Consider the following 25,760-nt stretch of genomic DNA (forward strand, 5'->3'; position numbering starts at 1 on the left):
GTAAAGCATATGTGCAGTTGTTGGAGCTTAATGAAAAGGATGTCCATTCGGATACTCATGTTAGCAGAGAGGCTCTACTATTGTATTCATGTTACTGCAGCAATTAAATTAACGGAATAAATTACACCCTATTTCAGCTGCCTTCATTTTTAAGAAACACACAAAAATGGAAATACACATTTCCATCTCTTCTTCATTTTTAAGAAAGCTGAGCTTATGGAAGGGCAAACAAAAGCCATTATGGGCTTGCAGACAGAAATGAAGATCTGTTAAGGTGTTTTCCTTTCCTTTCCTCTGGAATGACCATTTTGTGGGAGAGTTGCCACATGGCATCACACAGGGCTGCACATCAAGTTTAAAAACACCTTTGTACCTAAATCTTCAGATACTCATGCAAACTTAATTCTACTTATTATTATTGTTTATCTCATTTGAATCCCACAGCTTCAATTATGGCCATCAGCTACATAGAGATTATTCCATTCTATCCCCAGGGTCTGACCTAGGGTTGCCAGGTGGTGGCTGGAGATCTCCCGCTGTTACAACTGATCTCCAGGTGACAGAGATCACTTCATCTGGAGAAAATGGATGCTTTGGAAGGTGGATTCTATGGCCTTATGCCCCAAACCCCGCTCGCCACAGGCTCCACCCCCAAAACCTCCAGGTATTTCCCAGCCTGGAGCTAGCAACCCTAGTGTGACCACCTCCAGGTCACTGAGTGAGGTTTACTACTGAGCAGGGTTTTGAACTCAGGTCTTCAACACTCCACAGTCCAAGACAGCAGCTTTGGCCTTCTCTCGGGGAAAAAGGCAAGGTATAAACGGCAGGGTATTAAATCTAATTCAACTTACCTTCTTCCATGCTATCTCTGAAGGAACCAGAGTGACTAATGGCACGAGGCCTGTCCTCTAAGGATGTGGCACTACCACATAGCTGGGAATCATCATAGAGATCAAACGAAGAATTGAGCACGAATGCTGTTTGATCTCATCATAGTGGGCCCAGGAAGTTTAAACTGGGACAAACTGGTTGGACTCACTGCAAAATATAAAATGTAGCATTTGACCCATTGTCTTTCACTTCACTCCATGGGAAAAAAACATACTGTGGCAGAATGACAAACATTTTTGATTAAGACAAACTCATTTAGGGGAATGTTTGCTTTATTTTTGTGACCCTGTTACCATGGCAATTTGGATTATATGTATTTATTAACAGTAGATCATTCCTAGAAGATGCTTAATGATTCCAATATTATTATATATGTTGATAATTAATTTAGAAGTTTGTGGATGGAGATACTTTAGATACTTTAGTTAAGCTTACAAACATCTACCCATTCATCTGTGAATACAGGCTGATAGAGATTGCCACTATTGCTTCTGATTCAGCCTTCTGAACAAACAAGCAGCTACCTGTCTCTGTCTGTCAGGAGAAAGGGGGGGGAGGAGACACTTTTGTGTGGGTAGGCCTAGTCCTCCAGACGTACCAGTTTCAGCATCCAGAGAAAGAGGGCAAATCTCGGTCACTGCTGCCTCACTCTGGTGGGTCCCTCTTAAGGCCATGTGATATCAGCAGCTGCCCAGGACTTCCAGTCCCTGATGCCAGCCCTGGTGGTTAGGATTTCCACCGTAAGAACATAAGAACATAAGAGACACCAATGTTGGATCAGGCCAAAGGCCCATCCAGTCCAACACTCTGTGTCACACAGTGGCCAGAAATACCAGTGCCATCAGAAGGTCCAGCAGTGGGGCCAGGACATTAGAAGCCCTCCCACTGTTGACCCCCCCCCCAAGCACCAAGAAGACAGAGCATCACTTGCCCCAGAGCCCCTAGCTATACCTTGTGGCTAATAGCCACTGATGGACCTCTGCTCCATATGCTTATCTAATTCCCTTTTGAAGCCGTCCATGCTTGTAGCACCCACCACTTCCTGTGGCAGTGAATTCCATGTGTTAATCACTCTTTGGGTGAAGAAGTACTTCCTTTTATCCGTTCTAACCCGACCGCTCAGCAATTTCATGGAGTGCCCACGGGTTCTTGTATTGTGAGAAAGGGAGAAAAGTACCTCTTTCTCTACCTGCTCTTTCCCATGCATAATCTTATAAACCTCGATCATGTCACCCCTCAGTCGTCTTTTCTCCAAGCTAAAGAGCCCTAAGCGCTTTAACCTTTCCTCATAGGGAAAGTGTTCCAACCCTTTTATCATTCGAGTTGCCCTTTTCTGCACTTTTTCCAAAGCTATAATATCCTTTTTAAGGTGTGGTGCCCAGAACTGCACACAGTATTCCAAATGAGGTCTCACCATTGATTTATATAGGGGCATTATTATATTGGCTGATCTGTTTTCAATACCCTTCCTAATAATCCCCAGCATAGCATTGGCCTTCTTTATTGCAGTCACACACTGTCTCGACATTTTCAGTGAGTTATCTACTACAACTCCAAGATCTCTCTCTTGATCTGTCTCTGCCAGTTCAGACCCCATCAATGTGTATTTATATTTAGGATTTTTGGCTCCAATGTGCATCACCTTGCACTTGGCCACATTGAACCCCATTTGCCATGTTGACGCCCACTCGCCCATCCTTGACAGATCCCTTTGGAGTGCCTCACAATCCTCACTGGTTTTCACCACCTTGAACAACTTTGTATCATCCGCAAATTTAGCCACTTCACTGCTTACTCCCATCTCCAAATCATTAATGAACAAGTTAAAAAGCAGTGGACCAAGTACTGATCCCTGTGGTACCCCACTGCTTACCCCCCTCCACTGGGAGAACTGCCCATTTATACTCACTCTCTGTTTTCTATTAATTAGCCAGTTTTTGATCCATAAAAGGACTTGTCCTTTTATCCCATGATTTTTGAGCTTGCTTAGGAGCCTTTGATGAGGAACTTTATCAAAAGCTTTCTGGAAGTCAAGGTAAATAATATCTATTGGATCCCCCTTGTCCACATGTTTGTTCACCCCCTCAAAGAACACTAACAGGTTAGTGAGACAAGATCTTCCCTTACAGAAACCGTGCTGAGTCTGCCTCAATAGGTTTTGTTCATCTATGTGCCTACTAATTCTTTCCTTAATAATGGTTTTCACCAATTTACCCGGTATCGACGTAGTCTCCTGCCTGATCCTAAAGCCAGTCTGACAAGCTATGTGGGGTTTTTCTACTAAGAAAAGGGGCAATCTGTTAAATTTAAATTTAAAACTTAAATGAAGACCAAGTTTAAAACCGGACCAAATTTAAAACCGGAAGGCCATCTCAAAACTTAACAGAAGACCACATAACCAAGTTAAGCACAAGCTCTTCGTATATCCTTAACTTATGCATAACTACAGTAAAATGTATTGTTTACTTTTTAGTATCTTAAATTAACTAGATATTACAATATTCTACCACAAGATAATAGTTATTATTTAATTAAAATAAACTGACGATTATACTAATCCATACTAAAGAAATCTTGATCTGGGTGGTGCCCCTATTTAGTTGGCACTCATAAGCCTGGTTATATTGATCTAGTGGTATACTACAGCCAAAACAGGAGGGAGATCTGTTATTTTTCCAACATGGAATTGGGAACCCCAACTACATGTCTACTGGAAAGTAAATCAAGTTCAGAAGAAATGCCACTTTTCCATGCATTTTACCTTTCCTTTCCTTTTGTTTTTTATTTAATTACGGTACTTTCTGTTCTCTCCCAGCTATCTAGGTTTCTTACTGCACCCATGAATAAACTATTAATTATCACCTCATGTTCCTTTGGCTTAAGCGCTGACTTTCTTACTTTGTAGCAAGCCAAAGACATTGTTCATAATTTTAAAAATATTATGATTGCAACAGCACAGCAACAATCACAGTTTTGAACAAAAACACTTAACTCCTCTATCCCAGTGGAACAATTAATAATTTAAACTGATTTGTGAATGCCTAGAGAGAATAGTTTACCTGAAGGAGAAAGCAGGAAGTAATTAATTAAGCTGGATGGAGATGGAAGAAAGAAAATGTTAAAGGGAAGATTTCAGGTGCGTAACTGTGTTAGTCTCTGCTATGGAAGAGCAAGATTTGAGTCCAGTAACACCTTAAAGGCCAACAAGATTTCCAGGATATAAGCTTTTGAGAGTCAAAGTTCTGTTCATCATATATGTATCTGAGGAAGGGAGAAAGCTGGAAATCTAGTGTTAAAGGGATGCTACTACTGGGAAATCTCAATATTTATTTATTTATGTTTTGATTTGTATCCCGCCCTCCCAAAGGCTCAGGGCGGCTCACATGCAGCAAAGCCGAGTTATAAAATACAATAAAACATGTAACAGAACAACAACATTTAAAACCACAATAAAATCCATACTACATCACGGTACTGTAATCTTCCTATGTCAATTCTTCCAAGATGGGAACAACCACCCCAATTTTGAATGTGTCAATGGGACAGCCTGGTACGACAACTGGTTTTTAGTTCTTGTATTTTTTTATGACACAAGACAAATGTGAAAAATGATGGCACAATGGTACAGAAAATAATGAGTTGACAACAATTCAGAATGAGTTTGCAGATCATGGTAATTCAAGACTACGTCAGTGTGGCCCAGTCACAGAAAGTTATAATTATACATTAAAAAAAAAAATGATTTCTTTTTGTACCTAAGTTTGAAAAGTATTTCCCAGTGGCAGATGAAGACATGGCGGAAGGAGACACCAGGGGAGACTGGTTTCCAGTGTCTTGTAGTCCTCCTGTGGAATGGGATCGCAGCCACTCGTTCCCTTCCTCCTGACTGGCCTGTCGAGAGGATGGGGTATACCTGAAAAACACCACAGCTAGTACACTTAAGCCCCCCACAGCAAAAGACCAAAACATGAGCAAGGCTTAACCAAAAAGTATATTGCTTGACGGCAATAATAACAGCATCATTTCAAATGGATTCTGGGGTTTGTGTCCCCCAAAGAACGCACAAGAAAACAACAACAACAATCTGCATGTGGTGATAAATCAGACAAAGAAAAATGTCAAGCTGTTTGGAAGGGACTTAAAAACCCAGCACATGAACAAGACATAGGGGGGAAAAGAGAGTTTCAAGCACATTAACAGGCTGGAAGAAAGACTGGTAGAGAAGTGAGGTCAGTGACCGGTCCCCACATGACATCTTGTAGAGGAGCACAAACACACTGAAAGCAGCAGAAACTGAGAAGCAGCTGTGAAAAAAGAGACTCATATTTGTTAGTGACAATCTGACAGGACAGAGTTTGGAGTCATTCTCTTAGTAAATTCCTTTGCTATTCTGTCCTGCCCTGAGAAATGGACAGATTGAAGGGTTGGGGGGGGGGGGAATACTCACTTATACAGAAATGTGTTTGCCAGAACAAAAGCTTTGAAAATCAAAATCTCCCTCTGACTTTGGATGTGGCTGCCAGATGCTGTGGTGTACTGCAGCCTGCAGGCTAGACTCCGTGGCAGGGACAGAGAAAGGCAAATTCTTGAATGGATTAAAATGGCAAGTTAGCATGTGCAGGAATTTCAGATAGTTCAGGTTTCAACCTAGAGCTTTGTGAGTGAATGCATACCAGCTTCACTCAGCCCCTTCCCCCCCCCTAACAAGCCTCGAAACATATTTGGGTTTAAAAACCTCAAAACGTGCTTGGGTTTAAGAACCCGAACCTGTGGTCCAAAACTTCAAAAGAGAATGAAAAACTGGGCTACACCCTGCAAAGTGCCAGCAAACCAAAAAAGGGAGAAAAGATGCCAGGTGATAAGTGATCGCTTTATTGTCATACAAAGCCCCTACAAATTTTGCCGTACAGGCTTCAACAGGGGGATCAAAGGATTCACCTAGTGCTAGTCAAAAACTCACACAAGATTTCCCTTGCCAGCTATTGCTGCTGGGGTTCCTTGAGTGCATGGGGACCTTCCCTTATTACTGCAGATTTTGAGACCTCATTACATGTACATACAGGGCTAGATGATTGGTGGATACCCTTTGGTAAAAATCCTTCAACAAGCATTTAGTGGTTTGTTTGTCACATTAACTTCACAATTGTACCTTACAATCTGCCATCTTACTATTTATTTTGTTAACAAGAATAAGGTCAATATTTACTTCAATTATTTGACTGTGTGTAAAAAGGACCTCTCCCATAACAGTATTGGAGACTCTCTTACTAAGTCTTAACATTTGACTGGAGCCATTTGGAGGATCAGATTTATTTATTTTTTTAACAGAGCCTTATTGCCAAGGACATGCAAGATCTGAAGCAGGATCCAGCAGTTGCAACACTAACCACATGTATTTCTTTCTAGGGAAAGCACCCCCCTTAATGCCCACGTGCAAGAGCCTGCTATTTATACTTTCCTTCAGTGGCCCTAGTGAGGCTACACTAATTTCAACAGGGTGGGGAGAAAGATGAAACTGCTGACTGTAGAAACACCAAGTCCTCTGTCTTTTCTGACTGAAAATATTCATGAGGACAACATTAGGATGACAGGCAACACTGTGAGTTTAAAGCCGGAAGCTCTACAGATTACATTGATCAGAGTAAGTGGGGAAGTTGTATAGGAATCAGTCAGTAGCTGTGGGCCAGGAAGAAGACAAGGAGGAGAGAGAGAGAGACTACTGAGAAGAATTGCCAAAGTGGCATCAAAGCAAACATAGTCACGCCTTTCTCAGCTGTAACTAGGGTCGCCAACTCCTGGTTCAGAAAATATCTGCAGATTTGAGGGTGGAGCCTGGGGGTGGTGGGATTACGGAGGCTAGGGACCTCGGTAGGGTATAATGTCATGCAGTCCAGCTTCCAAAGCAGGCATTTTTTCTAGGAGTGGAATAAACATTTAAAACAATAAACAAGTGATTTATTGAGTCTGGAGAGCAGTTGTAATTCTGGGAGATCTCCAGCCCCTACTTGGAGGTTGGCAACCCTAGCCGAAATGTCTGATGCCTTTGAAGACACCCGGAAAGTGTTTTTAAAAATACTAGCAGAAATCATCAGGAGATTTTTGCACAATTCCAGGTGTCACTGAATTTTGCTTAAGCAGAGTCAGGTAAAAGCACCTGAGATTTTTTTAAAAAAAGGAATTGTCTCTCAATAATGAAAGAAGGCATGGTTATTTCAAGAGAGTGTAGATGGCAATTGTTATTCCAGCGATCCACACTGCCAGAACAGAAAGAAAAGTTCTGATGTTAAAAGCATATTAAAATAGAAGTGGAAATTCTATTCGTTGTTCAATAGACAGGATACAGAGCAACAAAAAGTTACAGAACAACAGAAAAACAGCCGTCATGCTGAATAAAACATTATATACCTTAATCCCTTTTTTGGTAGTGTATTTCTGTCAAGCTGCATGCTGTTAAAACAAAGAAAACCCCTAAGGACATACAATAAAACAGGAGATAAAACAGGAATTCACTGCCACAGGAAGTGGTGGGTGCTACAAGCATGGACGGCTTCAAAAGGGAATTAGATAAGCATATGGAGCAGAGGTCCATCAGTGGCTATTAGCCACAAGGTATAGCTAGGGGCTCTGGGGCAAGTGATGCTCTGTCTTCTTGGTGCTTGGGGGGGGGTCAACAGTGGGAGGGCTTCTAATGTCCTGGCCCCACTGCTGGACCTCCTGATGGCACTGGTATTTCTGGCCACTGTGTGACACAGAGTGTTGGACTGGATGGGCCTTTGGCCTGATCCAACATTGGCGTCTCTTATGTTCTTATGTTCTTATGAGATATTATTCATTTTTCATTTGATTTCTAGACCATCCTTCCTCAAAGGAGCTCAGAATAGTATATATGGCTCTCCTTCCTCTTATCTTTACAATAACTCTGTGTTATCCTTATAGAAGTGAGTAACTGAAGGTCACCCAGTGAGCTTCATGGTTGAACTGGGATTTGAGCCTGAGACACTCCGATCCTAAGCAATCCACCAAGCCGTACTCAGAAAGTTTCAGAATTATAATTCTAAAGGTGTTTTTGCATCACAAAGATCACAAAGTGTTACTTTAATGTATTCTTTCTGGGAAAACTCTAATGGAGGAGTGCAAAAGTTGTCTTGTTCCGTATATACTCGGGGACTCCACATTTCTGTAAAGAAAACCAACCATTTACTTACAAAGCTATTTCATCGTATTCCCATTACTGTCTATGGAGTCTAGACTTTGATTTTTTGGGGGAAGACCATATACAGACCTTCTAATTCATTCCTTATGAAAATCTGGGTAACTATACTCCAGCATTAAAAATTACTTTTTTTAGGAGCTACTTGGCAAATCACATGTACAGGAATATTTGCAGAAGATATCGGGCCTGACCTGAATTCTAATTTTCTTGGTGTGAGTGTGAACATAGATGGAAAAGGCTAGAATGCTAACATGTCATCCTATCCAAGCTGTAGCAGCATAGTGCAGAATGTCTGTCTTCAAGAGATCAAATTAATTTGCCTCATATCGTGTAGTTTTCTGACTTGCCCATCAGGTAAGACAGGGAAATCTTTCTATGGCATCTTAGTGATTTATACACTTTTTCTTGCTCCTTTTAAGATCTCACAGATAAGCCTTATTTCTTCAACTGTCCCATGGCTCAAAATGTTTCTAAAGGACAGAGCAACAAAAGAAAAATTCCCTTACTTACTATACCATTTATGCCTGTGCTTGTAAGTGGGCTGCTGTCAAAGTGTCATCAAACTGCGGAACACTATTACTCTTGGGAAAGATGCAGTAATTCCCATTGACAGATCTTTGTGATGCACCAAATTTTTGTACTTGAACATTTTTGAAACGAAAAAATGGGCTTTTATGGGGTATGAAAAGCTTCTTGGAAAATGCCCTAACTTTAGCTATCTTTTACTCTGTGTGTGTGTGCGCGCGCGCGTGCATGCCTGTGCCTGCCAGTTTAAGGACTTTAGCCAATCACAGACCACATATCAAATATGAATATGACAGAGTAAGAACAACTTAGGTGGCCCATTTGCCATCAATTATGTCATCAGGTAGTCAAATCTGATTGGTTACATGTATGTCAGCTGCTATATAACTAACCCCTACATAGCACATTTGCAAAGGATTTCTTAATAGAGGTTCTGCAACATGCACATGGACCCAGCTACCCAAGGGCTACACCAAGAGTGTCATGCTAGCAATTTCAACACAAATAGTGCTGTGGTTTTCTTAATTCTTCATCACACCTCTTGCCAAAATGGGACAACTGTTCAAAGACAGTTTAAGACATGAACGTCTAGGGTTGCCAGGCCATGTCTGGAAGTGACCTAGGAATCACCTGTAAGAATCCCCAAAAGCAGACGTAGCAGCGCAGACAATGCCAGGGTTTTGTTGTTTGTTTTTTAATTTATCTCCTGCCGCTACTCTGAGTGTTAATGGGCAAAGAGGGCTGCAGACAGGAAGCCTCCTGGCACAGTGGGAGGACTGGAAACCCTACATGAGACCTGGAAACCAGTTTTGGGTTATCAGGCTGAGAGCCAGTACAGAAGGGGCATAATTCTGCTTAATCTCACCAGGCTCACAGAGATACAAACCTCATCTTTTATCTACTCTCAAAGTTATTAATTAGGAACTTAATATAATTAATCAAAAGTTGGGTTGTCAGGTGCCCTCCTCACTCGTTTGGGGGGGTGGGGATGCCCCAAACCCCGCTCCCAAACCCCAACCCAAGTGCCACCACCAGTTGGCTGGGGTAAACGGGAACCCCCAAAAGTGGGGGAAAACCCACCTGGACCTGGGGGCTGGCAACCCTAATCAAAAGTAGTCTGGTACAGGGGATCTGACTTTCATTTCAAGGTGTTTATGGTACACGTATCCCACTGTAACACAGTGTGATGCCTAGATGGGCATGGAGTCTTCTTGGCACAGGAAGGGAGATGGTGGATAATGAAATTAGTGACAACACTATTAATACTATTTGCCTCTTTTAGAATTCTCGAGTCCATTGCAATTTGAGTGTTTTTTACACTTCCTAAAAGTTTGGCTTCTACCCAAATCCAGCTGCATGACAATTCAAATTATGTGGACAGCCATCCCTTACATCAAAAATCCCAGGAAAGAAACCCCAGCATTGGCTAGCATCATTAAAACCAGTCCAGTTGCACGGGATTGCGTCAAACAAATAGTTTTCTTTGCAGAAAAAGCATCCATGTGGGGTGAAATACCTCACCAAAATAATGTATTTTATTTCTTGTTTGTTCTAAGGCAAGGCTGAACAACTTAGGACCCATCAAGCTGCATGCAGCCCACCAACCATCTTCTGTGACCAAACAAGTGTCCAATAACCCCCAATATTTTGAGCCTTGGGTCACAAATAAAACAGAAAAAGAAAAAGGGTTGGCTTTATACCCTGCCCTTCACTACCTGAAGGAGTCTCAGAATGGCTTACAATCATCTTTCCTTCCTCTCCCCACAACGGATACCCAGTGAGGTAGGTGGGGCTGAGAGAGCTGTGACTGACCCAAGGTCACCCAGCTGGCTTCATGTTGAGGAATGGGGGATCAGACCTGGCTTTCCAGATTAGAGTCCACTGCTCTTAACCACTACACTAAGCTGGCTCTCACTACACCATGAACTGTTTAAATGTTTTCAAATCAAAAATACCTGACCAGGATCATTATATGCAGACAATATGTTCTGATAAGACTGGGAAAGATTATTTTTTATAAACTCATCTAGGGCTGCGGTCACACGGAGCATTAGCCACGCTGCATAGACAGAAGATAGGCAGACTTTCCGGGCGTGATCTCACCACAACATCTGGGGAGCGTAGAGCTACCGTGGCTGACCCGTGACTACCCTCCAAAGACGCGCAGTAAAAAACTATTACCTCCGAGATACTAGTTTCTGAGAAACGCGCGGCAAGAGTGGGCGCCTTATCGCGTCCCTGCCAGACTCCCGTGGCATCCAGCGTCCGCCGGGTTGTCCCCCCCGTGCCTCCAGAAGCGCCCAACAGCGCATGCGCACAAAGATGTGCGGTGTCGTTGGAGTTGAGGGAGGGCCATGGGGGGCTGCGATGGGGGTGAGCGGCAGCGGCCAGGTGGAGAGCGGGCCGCATTTCCTGGAAAGGGAGGGAGGGAGGGCTGCTGGTGGGGAGATCTGGCGGGTTACTCCCCCCTCCTTGTGAGCGGCCCACGGACCCTGCCCGGAGTGGGCTGTGTACAGCCCTCCAAGAGGCGGCGGCTTGTTCCGTCCCCTTCCCATCGGCCGGATGCTCTCGGTGGAGGTGCAGATACTCATGTGATCGGCACCTTCACCCTAACCACGGGATCACGCCGAGATGTCTGATCCCGCAGCAGCGCGATATTTTGCCCCGGGGCAAACAGCCACGCTCCCCCCCCCCGCATTTTCCTGGCTGTGTGGCCAGGGCCTAGGTTAGCCTACAGATAAAGACCATGTCTTAAACAAGTTCTACTCTTTGTAGTCAAATCATTAAAAAAATCCCAAACCTTTAGTCTCATGTACCTGCTGCTATAGAGAAAACAGTAGTGAGCTCATCAAACGAGAGCAAGCTAAAGGTTTTGAAGTGCTATTGATATTGATGGGATTTAAATGTGCTTAATGTTTTGTAATTTAGATCCCACATCTTATTCCCTAAAGAACCTTTCTGTCCATATTCACATTTTCACAGGAAATGTAAGCTTGAATTGACTAAAAATTGACTCGTTTTAATCTGTATTCACTGGCTTCCTTTGTTCGGTCTACAGTACTTGATGGAAACATCAGAATCTTGCCTCTTATACATTTTCTATAATTCTATGTGTTTAGCAGAGATGGACTGCAATTTCCTCGGTTCCAACCTCCTATTGTTTCAGAAGATTGCTCTGTGTCACATTCTAGTCTACCTTAATATTGCTTTTACTAAAAGGATTTCTAAAATTGACCAACCTGCCAATCAAGAACATCTTCTCAAGCCCTGCTTCTTGTGTCCCTGCCCACTGAGGTGAGGTGGGTGGCAACCGAAGAGCTTTTCAAGTGGAGGGCACCTTGAGGCTCAACTACTTTCTTGTAGGCATCGGGCTTATGCATATCTCTTTACAAACACTTCTATCTAAGGGATTTCTTGGTAGTTGCTTTATGGTATGTTCCTAGTTTGAGGAGTGTTTCATTTTACGCTGCTCATGAAGAACTGTTTTGCCGTGATTTTTTAAATGGCTTGACCTGTTTTTATCGGCATGGTTTTACTGATCTGTTCTTATATATTTATTCTGGCTTGGCTCGTTTTATTGACTTGTCCTACTGTGTGATTTGTTTTACTGTCATGATTTAAAAAAATTATTTTCATAGTAAGCTGTCTCATAGAAGTCTGGAGAGATGGCATACAAATTTACTAAATAAATAAATAATTAAAAATTGATTCTGGAAATGTAGTGTGCTTTCCATTCGCTGCTGATTTCAGTTTATTTGCATCTTACACTCTACCCTTGCTGCATTACTGATGCACTCATGCATTGATACAGTACTGTCCCCAAAGAGCAAACTTGATATTATTGTTCATATGACTATATGATGTTTCTTTATGTGTGCTGTTTTACCAGTGTGCACATGTGCTGTTGCACACATGTATCATACAAAAAGAATCTTCATTCAACTGTACATACAATCACATCAACATTTCTGCTTGGCAGTATTTTATCAGTGCTTGTTGCACAATCAGTAATACCATGGAGGGAGGAAAGACTATAATGAATGGAGTGAAAGCTGTGGCAAAACCCATGTGTGGAATTTGGAAATACAAACTGAACAATGGGAAAGTCCTGATACTTCGGTTTTACTCAAAAATAACACCAGGTAAGGCAAAATTCCAAAATTGGGTCCGGGGGGGGGGGAGATTCAGGTGAAAAGAAATTTGGAAGCATTTCTATTGGTCCTACTATGTTCAGCATACGTGTATAATTGCCGAACCCATACACAGGAAGAAGCCTTTAGCCAAATGGCCTGACAATATAAGAGAGGCCTTGATTTACTGCCTGACTGCATAAAATGGCTGAATGAACAAGCTGAAATTGAATCCTGACAAGATGGTAATGCTGGCAGGGAAGGCTAAGGTCCTGAAGGTAATGGTGCTTACCAATATTTAATGGAGTTCAGATGACCCTTACTAACTCTGCTAAGAGCTTAAGGGTTATTCTGGATCCAGCACTACTGTTGGAGAAGCAAGTTAATTAGTGGCAGAAGATGTTATCTAGCATCTTCATTTAGCCTGGAAGATTGCCTCCTGCCTTGATGTGGCTGATCTGGCCATATGGATCCATGCCAGAATGACATCAAAACTAGGCTATTGTAGTGCACTCTACATGCAACTGCCCTCAGAAACTCCAGTTGGTACAGAATGCTGCAGGCTCTGCTACTATTGGAAAAGAGCTAGTGTATATGCATCGTACATCCACTCTGCAGTCAGCCCATTGGCTAGGTACCAGTTACCAAGATCTTGGGCCACATCTGCTGTGCTCTGCTACAACAGCTTTGCTCATTTGAGCAAAGCCTTCTGAAAGTGCTACCATGCAAATGAACAGGAGCGACAGCTGCCTGTACCCAAGCATTCTCTGTTGGGGATGGAATAGTTTGCCTGAGGAAGGCACACTCCATGGTTGTGTAAATCAGAATTGTTCAGAAGGACGTTTTTTAAAAAAGGGAATAGGATTGTAATACAATGGAATGGTTCTCAAAAGTGACACTTAAGCAATAGATTAAAAAAGCAACAGTTGATAGGCAGTTAAAAGTTTTGATATGAAAAACAGTGACTTTTTATTGATGGCATGTAATCGTCTAACTGTTTCAAAAGACTTTTGAAGAATTTCAGACTAATGTAACAGTTTACATAAAATCCTGTTTCACTATTATAATTACCAGGCCTAATTTTCAAGTATTTACTCCAAGCTGTACTGCTCTACCAACATAAAGCCTCACTAGACTGTGTAATGGAGTTCGTTTTTCCAGTTTGCAAAATAGATGTTATTGTTCCAGGGGTGAGTGTATTTGAGAGAAAGAACACTTTTGTGGGTATGTACATGTGCATGCATACTTATTGCTGGTACAATAATATCCCTTGGTCAAATGGGTTTTTGAAGCACCAAGTGACTGCTGCTTAATATGAACCTCACATAGGAACTGATAGTAGTTCCCCAGGCGTATGTTTCTCTAGAACAAAATATGGAACAAAATTATGGTTAGAAAGCTCTTAGTAGTATCAGTTATTCTGCTGAATAACAAGGACTTTGGAAGTATGACAGTGCTTTGGAACAGGCGTACTGCCCAAAACTATGTCCAATTACATTATCATTTCTCTCCTTAAAATCAGGCTCCAGGTCTGATGACACAGCAGTGTTACCTCCTAAGATAATCATTCTTGCTGTTTCTGTTTTTCTTACCTGATGACCACTATGGAGATACCTGTCTATGGGATTAGCTCACCTTTCTGAAAGAGTAGACCTCACGCTTCCCGTCCTCATGAGAAGGGTCTGGACCTCTTGAGTGCTTGTCGTCAATCCAGACAGGGATCCGTGATGGCTGAGAGGGAGATCAATGGATTCAGAGCTCGTGTGGAGGCTGGTCATTGACTGGTAACTGGGGGTGTCCTTACTGCCTGCAGAGGAACTACTCAGGTTTGCGGCCCAGACCAGACCACCTGAGGTGAACGAATGGGCTGATGCTGGACTGGACGCCAAGGAGTGACTTAAACTGACAACGTCTGCATTTAAGTCCGAGGGTTTGTTGAAGAGGGGACTGCTGCCGCCACTCTGCCCGCCTGCACTGCCCATGCTACCTGTACCTGAAGACGGAGACTCCAGACTGCCTTGCCGGGCTAATGTGGTGCTAGGGCTGGGCATGGCAGCTGTGGATTTCCCACCTTCAGTGTTTGGGGCAGGGGCAGCCTTGCCACTTGCTTTGGCACCAAACAACCTGCAAAGGAAAAACAAAAGCAAGGGTTAAGTGTTCTCTAGGGAAGCCAATGTCAACATAAAAGTTTCACATCATAATATCAAGAAACAAAGGCAGTTACATAATGAAAACCATTGCTATAAGGCCTTCCCCCCAATTAATTGCTTCTCGCGGTCAATCTACTTAAGCCTTGTATGTCTGGGATATACTCAGAGTACGAATTCCAAGGTACTCATTCATTACTTGTACTTTCAGAAGTACAGGTCTTCCCACAGAGATGAAAACCACAACAATCTTCTGTTACACAATGATATAAAAAGATTAAATTTTCACCCAAATCCACAAGTGACTTTAAAAGCTTCTTTAGTGAAGCCATCGTTATTAAATCTTCAATTAGCAGCTACTTTGGTTATAATTTAAAATTACAATTTAAAATATTTAATTTCCCCCCACAAAGGACTATATGTATGTATATTTGTTTTACCTTCACTATCTTCCACCTGTGCAACTGTGAAATTTTTGGGAGGACTTTAAGTTAGCTTTTGGAAATAAATTTATTTCGTAAAGTTCTTTCTGAAGTTGTGAAAATATAGTATGTGAGAGTAATCTTATACATAAAACATCTCCTGAATTTACGGTAAACAATAAATAATCAGCACCATCAATTTTATATTTAACAAAATAGCACACTTGACAAATACGATGCAAAAATATTTTACTGGTATATGGCCACAAGAGGGCAGCATTGACTTAGTTTTAGCCAGTTTACAATGGATTTATACTCCTACATGGGTATGTATCCCAAGTTGCTAAAACCAGTTAATTTTGATAAGAGATATTGCCAACATTCCCTGACCACAAATAGCATCGGAACCTGCAAAGTCATAATAGTTAATAACTTGCGGAATATCCAGTTAATGGGTTTCAAAATTCCTATTCTGTAATATATGCAGAAACTGGCAACATTACAATTAAACTTTCCTTTATTTCTAAAAAATTCATTTGTAGGAAATCATCATATTTTAAGAAACCACTAAGTTTTCTCATTGGGCCTTTTGCCTGTGTATAAAATCCCATTGCTCCAGTTCAGCAAGAGACTGCATGCGAGGGAAAGCAACCTACCATCTGTGTATTTCCTGGCTACTGGGGGAAAGAGTGCTGCTTAAGTAATCAGCTGGTGCGCAAACAATTTCCCAACCTTTGTTGGATTGGTCTGGCTCCAATTTGATACTGCAGAGGAGTTGCCTCCCTGGCTCTGTAAGGACCCCACCTCCTCCAGCTGAGACCCCCTTGGATAGTAGGGTCCCCCTTTTATTTTGGACAGTTGTTTTAACCGGCACCCCCTTTTAGAGTCTAAGTGCCAGGGGATCTGAAATTTGGGGAGTCTCATAAAGGCACCTGGTTTCAGTGATGACATTGGAAAATCCCAGGAAAGATGAGGAAGCGTGTGCTGGAATTAAAAACTGATTAAGTGCAATCCCTGCTCTGTGGCATGTCTTGCTCAAGAACAAAAAAATAAAAATGAAATTCAATGCTAAGGACATCACCTGACATCCTGATATATTCCAAAGGTGTCTGCCCAGCCCAAGGATGTTGTTATTTCATTGACCAACTCCTGGTTCCTGTTTTTCCCCATTTTTACTTAATGCAGAAGGGCACTCAAGTCATTCATTTGCCCTCCCTCCTGCTTCAGGAGCTATCCTGCCTCACCCACTCTTTTTATGTCCACGCAGATCTGGCTCACTTCAACCTAATTAAAGTATGTCAGTCATGTTGCCTCACTCAGGCGCTTTGTGCACATGCAGATTTGGCTCACAATAGCCCAATCAAGTTATTTTTCCCACTTATATTTGACAGCAGTTAACTTGAAATCAGCCAATCCAAAACCAGAATGGCCAAACCTTGCCCACTCTGGGGATCTTCTGTCCATATAAAGGACCCCCTAGCAAAGAAGAAGAAGAAGAGATTGGATTTATACCCCCACCCTTCACTACCCAAAGGAGTCTCAGAGCAGTTTACAAACTTCTTTCCCTTCCCCTCCCCACAACAGACACCCTTGTGAGGTAGGTGGGGCTGAGAGAACTCTGACAGAAACTGCTCTTTTTCGAGGACAGCTCTTATCAGAACTACGGATTGCTCAAGGTCATCCAGCCAGGTGCAAGTGGAGGAGTGGGGAATCAAACCCAGTTCCCCCAGATTAGAGTCCACGCACTTAACCACTACACCAAACTGGCTCTGTACCAAACCTTTAGTGGCTCTGGGAGGGAGAGATTTTGAGGGAGAGGCTCCATATTTTCAGGGTAGCTTTGGGATCCTCTCCACACATAAACCCTCATGTCCCAAAGCAATTGGACCAGTGGGCCCAATTCTATGGGCACCCAAACAGGTTACCCCCATTACCTCCATTGTTTCCAATGGAGAAACCCAACCAGCAGCACTTAAGACAGGCAAGCAGGCAGCACCCAGCAGTCAGACTCTCCCAGAGAATCTCAGGGAAAGTGAACTGTCTTGGGAGGTGCCTGTTTGCCATGAGAACAAGTGTCACACTCCAGAACAAGTGGCACTATGGCAGTGCAAGCATGCCACAGTGCCACACAGAAACCCCAAAAGACCAACCGGGGGGGGGGGGGGCCAGTTAAACAAGCACCTCCCAGACTGAGATTCTCTGGGAGAGTCTGACTGCTGGGTGCTGCCTGCTTGCCTGCCTTAAGTGTTGCTGGCTGGGTTTCCCCATTGGAAACAATGGAGGTAATGGGGGTAACCTGTTTGGGTGCCCATAGAATTGGGCCCACTGGTCCAATTGCTTTGGGGCATGGGGATGTATGTGGGGAGAGGCTCCCGAAGCTACTCTGAAAATGTGGAGCCTCTCCCTTGTAATGTATCCATCTCAGACCGTGTGTGCGGCCATTTCGCCACACGGTCAGGCAAAGCGGCTGAGCTTCGCTCTCAGTAACAATGGGACAAGCGGATCCTAGTCAACTCCTATCAGCAGGCTAGGCTCCTGGACGAGAGCCTATGGAACTCTTGGCTACTGTAAATAGCCAATCACTTGTGTGTGGGTGTGTTTGGGGAGTGGGGTTTGTGCACGTATAAACCAGCCTGCGAGCTGGGTACTCTCGTCTTGTTCTGAGCTGAAATAAATTATGAGAGCTGAAATCACTAGTAAGTCTCAGTTCTTTTCCTCCCTCAACCCCCCTCTCTCCCAGAGCCACTAACAGCACCGTGGGGAAAAGGTAATTTCCCCCCCACCATAGAGAACAATTGAGGGGATGGGGGCAACCTGTTTGGGGGCCCGTAGAATTGGACTCCCTGTTCCAATGTTCTCGAATCTTGGTGGGTATCTTGGGGAGAGGCTCCAGCAGCTACCCTGTGAGTTTGGAGCCTCTCCCTCAAACCCTCCAGCCTCCCCTCCAGCCCCCAGAATATATCCTATGTTTTCGCCATTGACTTTAATGGCCCATAGGATATAATGGGGCTGAAATTGACATTCGGCTGGCGGAAAGACGGAATGGGCTCCTACTGACGAAACTGACATGCAGGAGTCTTACTGCCAGCCGAAATTGATTCTGTCCGATTCGGCCGAATCCGAATTTTTTGCACACCCCTAGTATTGACAGTTCAGATTAACATCTGCTTTGTCATTGTGTAGGAGTTTCTGGCATAAGAAAGTTTATTCTGTAAGCAGCTTTCTGCTGTACTTTCTACCACTACATACTGCTTGATCTTCACCTAAATTAAACCAGAGTGTGCAAGCACGCACGCACACACACGTGCACACACACAAGCACATAGTTCTGTAGAACTAATGATTAACACTGACCTAAATTTTCTATAACAGTTATTTTAAGATTATGTACTACCTCCCAACAGCCCCTGACTCTGACTAAGAAACACTTGCCTTTGCCTGAGGAGTGACGGAAGGAGGGAGGGAAAGAAAAGGAGGGAGAACAGAAGAAGTCTGAGAGTGGATTACAGCCCAGGAGGAAGCCAGTGAGACCTGCCATCAAGGGCAGCTGTAGAAATTGGAGAAAAGGAGTCCCTTTTCACTTAGCAGCCTGGAGGCTATTGGGAAACACCGTGGTGCTTCCAAGTTTCTCTTGAGTTTTCTCTGTCTTTCCTGCAATCTTCCACAAAGATCACACTAAAGCCTTGGTGGCACCCAGGTGAACGGGAAAGTTTGGATCTTGTTTATGCCAGTCCTGTTCACACCAGCCACATTTTCTTTTCCCGAGTCCCCTTCAGAGGCCATCCCCCACACACACTCTGCCACCAGGGAGCCTTTTTTTAACTCTGTCACATGACAGAGTTATAATGGTTATAATGTCATAACAATCTGTCCATCAGGTTCTCTGAATTCCCAACTTTGATTTTTTTTTAAAAAAGTAAGTCTCTAGTCCCTCTTGTTACAGAATGACTCCCACAGGGAGCTAAGGAAGGGAAACTAAGAGCAGACCTGCTGTGTGGCCCGTTGCCACTGTACTGTATCAGCAGCCACAGCAGCAACAGGGAAGCCACACAAGCTCCTCCCTGTGCAGAAAACACCTGTGATAGGAAAGCCCAGGAAAGGCCTTGGGACTAGCACTTTCCAACTACTTAACTGGCAAGCATAAAAAGCCCTTTGAATCTTAACTGGGAAAATCCAGGTCTTGGAGGCCAATTACTTTCCCAGCCCTTCTTACATGAGTCTTTTGATGCTGCAGTCCCTATCTTACTAAAGAGTTTGTTGTTGTGAACTGTATTTCGGAGTTGCTACAGAAGTTGCTAGGCCAGCAGCAATTTCAGTACTAGCCTCAAATCTTATGGGCACAGTCATGCCAATCTGATTGACATGACACCACCCCTTTTCACCCTGGCAGGAAATACTAAAATGGAGTTAAAAGGTATTAGCAGTCTGCACTGAAGGACATTGAGCACGCCTCCTGTGTTTTGTCAACTGCAGAAAGAACTCCCAACACTGTTATATAACATATGCTATCATCATAATATGCATATTTTAATATAAGCCTGAATTCTCCCTATAAGCTAAAATGACTAAACAGAGGCTATTGTTCTTTGATCACATAATGAGAAGACAAGAGTCGAGGTGGGGGGGGGGGAGAATGACGCTAGGAAAAGTTGAAGGCAGCAGGAAAAGAGGAAGACACAAAATGTGATGGATTGACCTAATCAAGGAAGCCAGTGGCCCTCAGTCTGCAAAACCTGAGCAAGGCTGTCAATGATAGGAGTTTCTGGAGGGCATTAATTTGTAGGGTCACCATACGTTGGAAGCAACTTGGCGGCACATAACACACATACATTTCATGACTAAATACTTCTCAGAAAATCTCTTACCTTCTAAATGTGGGCGAAGCAATATCTGGGTATTTTGAACCTGGCTGCCTGAGGCCTGGAGTTCCACAGGCACTTGCTGACGTTGGGCTTGATTTTGGAGAGCTGGACAATGACACGCTCTCAGAATCGGACACGGCCACCTTCTCCTTCTCCTTGTCAGTCTGATTAATGGTCACGGGACTAGAGCGGCCCGAGCCAATCTTCGTGGGCTCCCTCAGTTTATTGGGGGCTGCAGCACTGGTGGATTTGCTGCTGACATTGGAGTCGATGCTACTAGTGCTTGATCTGTGTCCCCCCCTGCCAGGAATCCCACTTGTGCTTGATTTGGAAGGACGCGGCAAACTTCGGTACTGCAGGGTGGTCTTTGAGCTCACGTGCAAGACGCCGTCGTCCTGATTCTGTGAACCATCTAGGCTGGTTTTTCTCCCTGTGTTTGACTTTCCAGTGATAGCTGCAGACTTGGGCATCTTTCCCAGAGTGGCCGACCCACTTGTTATAGTTGCCCCACTCGCAGTAATGATCGTTGAAGATCCAACTCCCGTTTTCTTGAAGCCAAAGGAACCTGTTGCTGTCGACCTGCCGATGCCTGAGGGAGGCTTTTTCCCTTCGTCGCCACTGCTTTTCCCTGCATCTGAAGGAGAACGCTGGATAGAGGGTCCTTTGAGGGGAGTTTTGACTTTTTCTGAAGCTTTCACATCATCTGTTTTTCCTGACAAAAAAGGTACAATTCTGTAATCCTTCATATCTGTACCAACAGACTTTCAGTAACAATATGGCAGGTACAGTAGCATTATGCTGTTTTATTCATGCTTAAGAGCAGTGCATCACTTAGCCCCTACTGGAACATTTTGTCAGACATGATGGGAATTATCCAAAACCCTCAGACAGAATTCCACCCCACCCCCCAAAATCTGCTTACCTTGTTAAGGGCAACAGACTGCCTCGGAAATGCTGGTAGGTTCATCCTTTTGCGGCCACTTTTATTGGTTCTGCTACCCTTTCTTGTCACGAACATTACATGGGCCATAATTGCCGTAATTCACTCACACCAAAGCTGCAGCAGACTGGTGTGGTGTGATAGAGGTATGAATATACAAAATATCTCGCACCTGCATAATATGTCAGTTACAAAGGAAGGCAGCACAGAAGACAGAAGGTTGGATCCAGTGATCCATCAGCAAAAGACACTGACAGTCATGGATCTTTTCCATGCCCCTCCCCCAGCAGTCCTTTCCAACTGTAGAACCCACATAGAGTAATAGGCTGAAGGGGGTGAAACTGCCTTTTTTTGATGGAACAGGGAGGGGAAGGCATTTTTGTCCCATTCCCCATCCCCAAAGCAGTCTCTGAGAGTCACATGCTGATTACATGTATGTCCCAGAATTGGAAAGAACTGCTGCGAGGAGCAGAACACTGAAAATATCTGCAGTCGTTGCCTATACAGGATCAAAACCAGAAGCTATAAAACGTGGAAACAATTTCAGCATAGATTTCTCCTTGAATTCCATTTTAGATGGAACTAATCCACACTACTACATGGGGTTAGACACACAAGAAGGGAAAATGTTACAGATATGAGATGGGGAAGGCTTAACTAATATCATTTGCTGAAACATAGATGCTGATTTTTTTAAATCAAACAGTACCACTAAAACTCATTTGTAATTAACATTCCACTCTTATTAGGACTACCCTTTCAACTCAATAGAAAGGAGTATGTGATTTCCTTCACAATAACTTAGAGGCATTTTACACATTCAGCTTACATTGTCATTACTGTCTGTGCCAGTGGAATTGTCTGACATGGCTGTTTCTTTAGACATGTTTGTTCTTTGTCCTGTCTTTATAGGTTCCATCATCTTATAGTTTTCATCTGACAATCACATTCTGTTAAAACTTCTTTGAACTGTTCTCTTAAATCTTAACCCTTTCCTCAGTTGTGGTCATATTTATTTATTTATTTATATCCTGCTTTTCTCCTGAGCTGGAACTCAGAGGCTTAGAACATTATTCTCCCCTCTTCCATTTTCTCACAACAACCACCCTGTGAGGTAGGTCAGACTGAGAGTAGGTGATGGGCCACCCACTGAACTTCCATAGTAGAAGTGAGAATTCAGACTCCAGTCTTCCAGGATCCTAGTCTGACACTCTATCTTCTACATCATGCTGGCTCTCATGTTAACATGCTCTCCTTCATCCCCTCTCTGACAGAAGAAATTTGTACCATCATAAAGACAGTGAGCACATGGAAGGAGCCTGTGATTTAACTAATAGTGTCAGCCAGGGCCCAGCAAGAGTGAGGACCCTTCCAGAGAAGAGGACTCCTCAGGAGAACAGGAGCCCGGTGTAGCCAGCTCTGAGTCAGCAGAAGCCAGCAAGCTGGAAGATGAGCTGCAAGCCCGTCAGGATTCACAGCCAACAGCTGTTACAGAGCCACCAACACCCTTCAGCCCTGAATCAACAGATGAAACTCAGTTGATGGTTTCCAGCCCTCCAGTATCACCCACACTCTTAGAGCACCGCAGAACTACAGGAGAGACAACAAAGTGCATGCCTCCTGGCCCAATGTCAGCTGCTTAAGTAGTTGCAGGATTACTCCCAAGCAGCTGGCTGCAAGCATGATCCTTAAACAGATGGCTATAAAAACCAGCCAAGAGAGGCTGCTAGGCATGGAAGCAATGAGTTGTATTACCTCCAATCACTGCATCTGAACCTGCCTTGTATCCTGACAACTCTTGAACCAGATTTAGTTCTGCCATTGTGACTCTCGAACCGCTCCTGACTATGATTCTTGGATTTGCTCTACTTCACTCATGACTGACTCCTGGACTGCTAGACTCTGGTGCCTTTGGATTGCTCATCAACCTGTTCTGTGCCAGCATTCTGACCTACTGGCTCAACCCTTAGACCGAACCCTGACCATGCTCTTTGGATCACCGTTCACCCAATGCTGTTGTCTGCCAGCACACCTCGACAAATAGGTTTGATTTAAAAAAAAAAAAAAAAAAGACAACTAGGTGTATCCAATCCTTCCCCACATCCCATTTCACCTGAAAGACAAGCAGAGGTCTATGAAGAATTCAATCATGCTTCAGATGCCAAAAAGAAAAGTATTTACACAAATACTCTTATCACGGGGAAATGAGCAGATCCACAGACGCAGCAGAACTTGTGATGTGGCTCATAGCTGTCTTTTCAGTTGAAATTAATGGAGAACCCCACGTATGCAGGAACTATGGTTGTGCATCACAACAAATCTACTCCATTATATTACATTGCTTATATTGTCTTTCACTGCTCATGTTTTCTTCCATATTCCTTTCTACAATGGAATGCTTTTAAAGCTTGCCACAGATTGTTTTTCAAAGAATTGACACATATTTGTTATCTCAAAATTATTATTTTTCTGAAACAGGTGTACTGGGTATACGCATCATCACCTACATTAGCATCCATTGTTGTAAAGTCTATTCCAGCATATCCAATCTTTATTAAGTGTTCGGTGTTTGCAGTAAAAAGAAAAAATCCCATCACAATCATACTTAGCATTTATATAGCTAAATTTGATTCACTTTATAGCTTCTATTGAAAATTGTTGAAAATTTTCAAGACTATAGGAATAATTACAGGGTTGCATTTCATGTTTCTATTGGTATTTCAAATACATAAACTGACTCTATTGATTTGCACGCCCTTACCTGGGTAGCCCAAGTGAGCCTGATCTCATCAGATCTCGGAAGCTTAGTAAGGTCAGCCCCAGCTAGTAGTATTTGGATGGGAGACTACCAAGGGAGTCTAGGGTCATGACACACCAGCATGAAATGGCAAACCACATCTGAACATGTTTTGCCTTGAAAAACCCATGGGGTTGCCATAAGTCAGACGTGACTTGATGGCACTTTCCACCACCACCATTGGTTTGCCTGTGGTTCATCTATGGATTTTAAATAATCCATTATGAATATACCCAAACCCTACTGTGCAGACTGAAGGCTTCTGAAACTCTACCTGACTCACGCAGGTCAAGTATAATGATTATGTTACCATAGTCTGTACCCCAATATAGGGACCAGCAATGGGGGGAAAATACCCCCCCCCCCCAAATTTCTTTCACTGAGCCTCTGGCAGAGTGTCCACTCAAGAACTTTGAACAGATGGCAGAAATGCAGGAATGGAGAAAGGCACGATGCAGGACTCCAACAAATCTCTGGTCAATGGATGCCAGAGGTGAAAAGAAGGACATTCTTTTGATTTACAATTCAAAGATCACAAGTGCCAAGTGGAAAACCACTTTTTTTGGGTGGGAAAGGTTCTTTGATGCCTTTAATGGCAGCAGGAAGATATCAACACAGGTTCCTTTGATAGCCCCCTGATCTCCTCACATCTTTTGGCTCATACACAATGACCAAGGTTTGCAAAATAAAATAATCAAAACCCCTTTTGTTTCTCACTAGGGATGGGCATGAACTGGGAAAAAACAGTTCAGTTCATGGTTTGTGATGTGCACATGAACATTTTGATGCTTGATGAACTGGTTTGTGTGGTTCATGACATGGTAGAAACACACATACCCCAGATACTTTGGCGGTGGCAAGATAATTGCTGTGGGTGGCCAACACTTCAAGGAACATACTTGAAATAGTCCCTGTGCATTATTTCCGTTTATGAACATATGACATATGGCAACACTTCAATCCATCACCGGCTGCAGTGGTGATGGTCAAGGCTCAGGTCTCCAGAGCACAAGGCAGAATAGTGCACTTCACGGCAGACCTCTGGAGCAGCCAGCAAGACTGTTGGGGACCCAGGCCCCAAGAGGGGGCAGTCCTGCTGCTGGGCTACAAAGTGCTTCTGCTGCATGTGCAAGGGATGGATGCAGACCACATGACGCAAAACACTGCTGCTGTGTGATACAGCGTGGGCTGAGGGTGGGCAGTGGCAACATCATCCATCGCTACATGGTCACGGATGCCGATACCAACATGCTGGCAGAGGTGAAGTGTGTGCACCTCAAGGGCATCCTCTGCCTGGTGCACGTGCTTCAGCTGGTAGTGATAGATGCTCTGGGGCTAGGGAGCACTGCCCCCCTCAAGATGCAGTCCTTGCTCAAGACCTGCTGGTGCCTGGCCACCCACTTCTCGTGCAGCATCAAGTCTGCCTGTCTGCTGCACATTTGGTGAAACCGAAGTGCACGGCGGAGGATGTCATCTCCTCCATGACCATTCTGCATAGGGAAGAGGAGATCAGCATCAGCTCCAACAACTGGCTGACCCCCTTCCAAATGCTGCACGTCCTCAAGCTCTTCCAGGATGCCACCAACTTGCTGGGTGCCCATATGCTCAGACTGGGGCAAGTCATCCCCCTGATTTGAGGGCTGGACTGGGCACTGGCCTTTGCACTAGAGCCGGCTGTTCTCCCATGGGCCAGGGCCTTGGTAGAAAGGTTGGAGGTGGGCATCACCATCAGGTTACATCCTCTCTTCAATACAGGGGAGTACAAGCTGGTTTGTATCTGTGACACCCCGGATAAAAGATACTCACTTGAAGGATCTACAGCAGACATTTTTG

At 43.8% G+C, this 25,760-nt stretch overlaps 1 protein-coding gene across 1 annotated transcript in view; it reads right to left on the bottom strand.

Annotated features, from left to right (window-relative positions):
* Window positions 1-25,760, bottom strand: part of NAV3 (neuron navigator 3) — a 289,038-nt gene that overhangs the window by 76,839 nt on the left and 186,439 nt on the right. Inside the window, 6 exon segments of the mRNA XM_015415209.1 lie at window positions 852-964; window positions 966-1,038; window positions 4,647-4,804; window positions 7,297-7,338; window positions 14,395-14,883; window positions 20,194-20,902. Coding sequence (XP_015270695.1) covers window positions 852-964; window positions 966-1,038; window positions 4,647-4,804; window positions 7,297-7,338; window positions 14,395-14,883; window positions 20,194-20,902 — 1,584 coding nt within the window.

The sequence above is a fragment of the Gekko japonicus genome, unplaced genomic scaffold (genome assembly GCF_001447785.1).
Source record: "Gekko japonicus isolate JY-2015 unplaced genomic scaffold, Gekko_japonicus_V1.1 scaffold118, whole genome shotgun sequence".
Lineage (NCBI taxonomy): Eukaryota > Metazoa > Chordata > Lepidosauria > Squamata > Gekkonidae > Gekko > Gekko japonicus.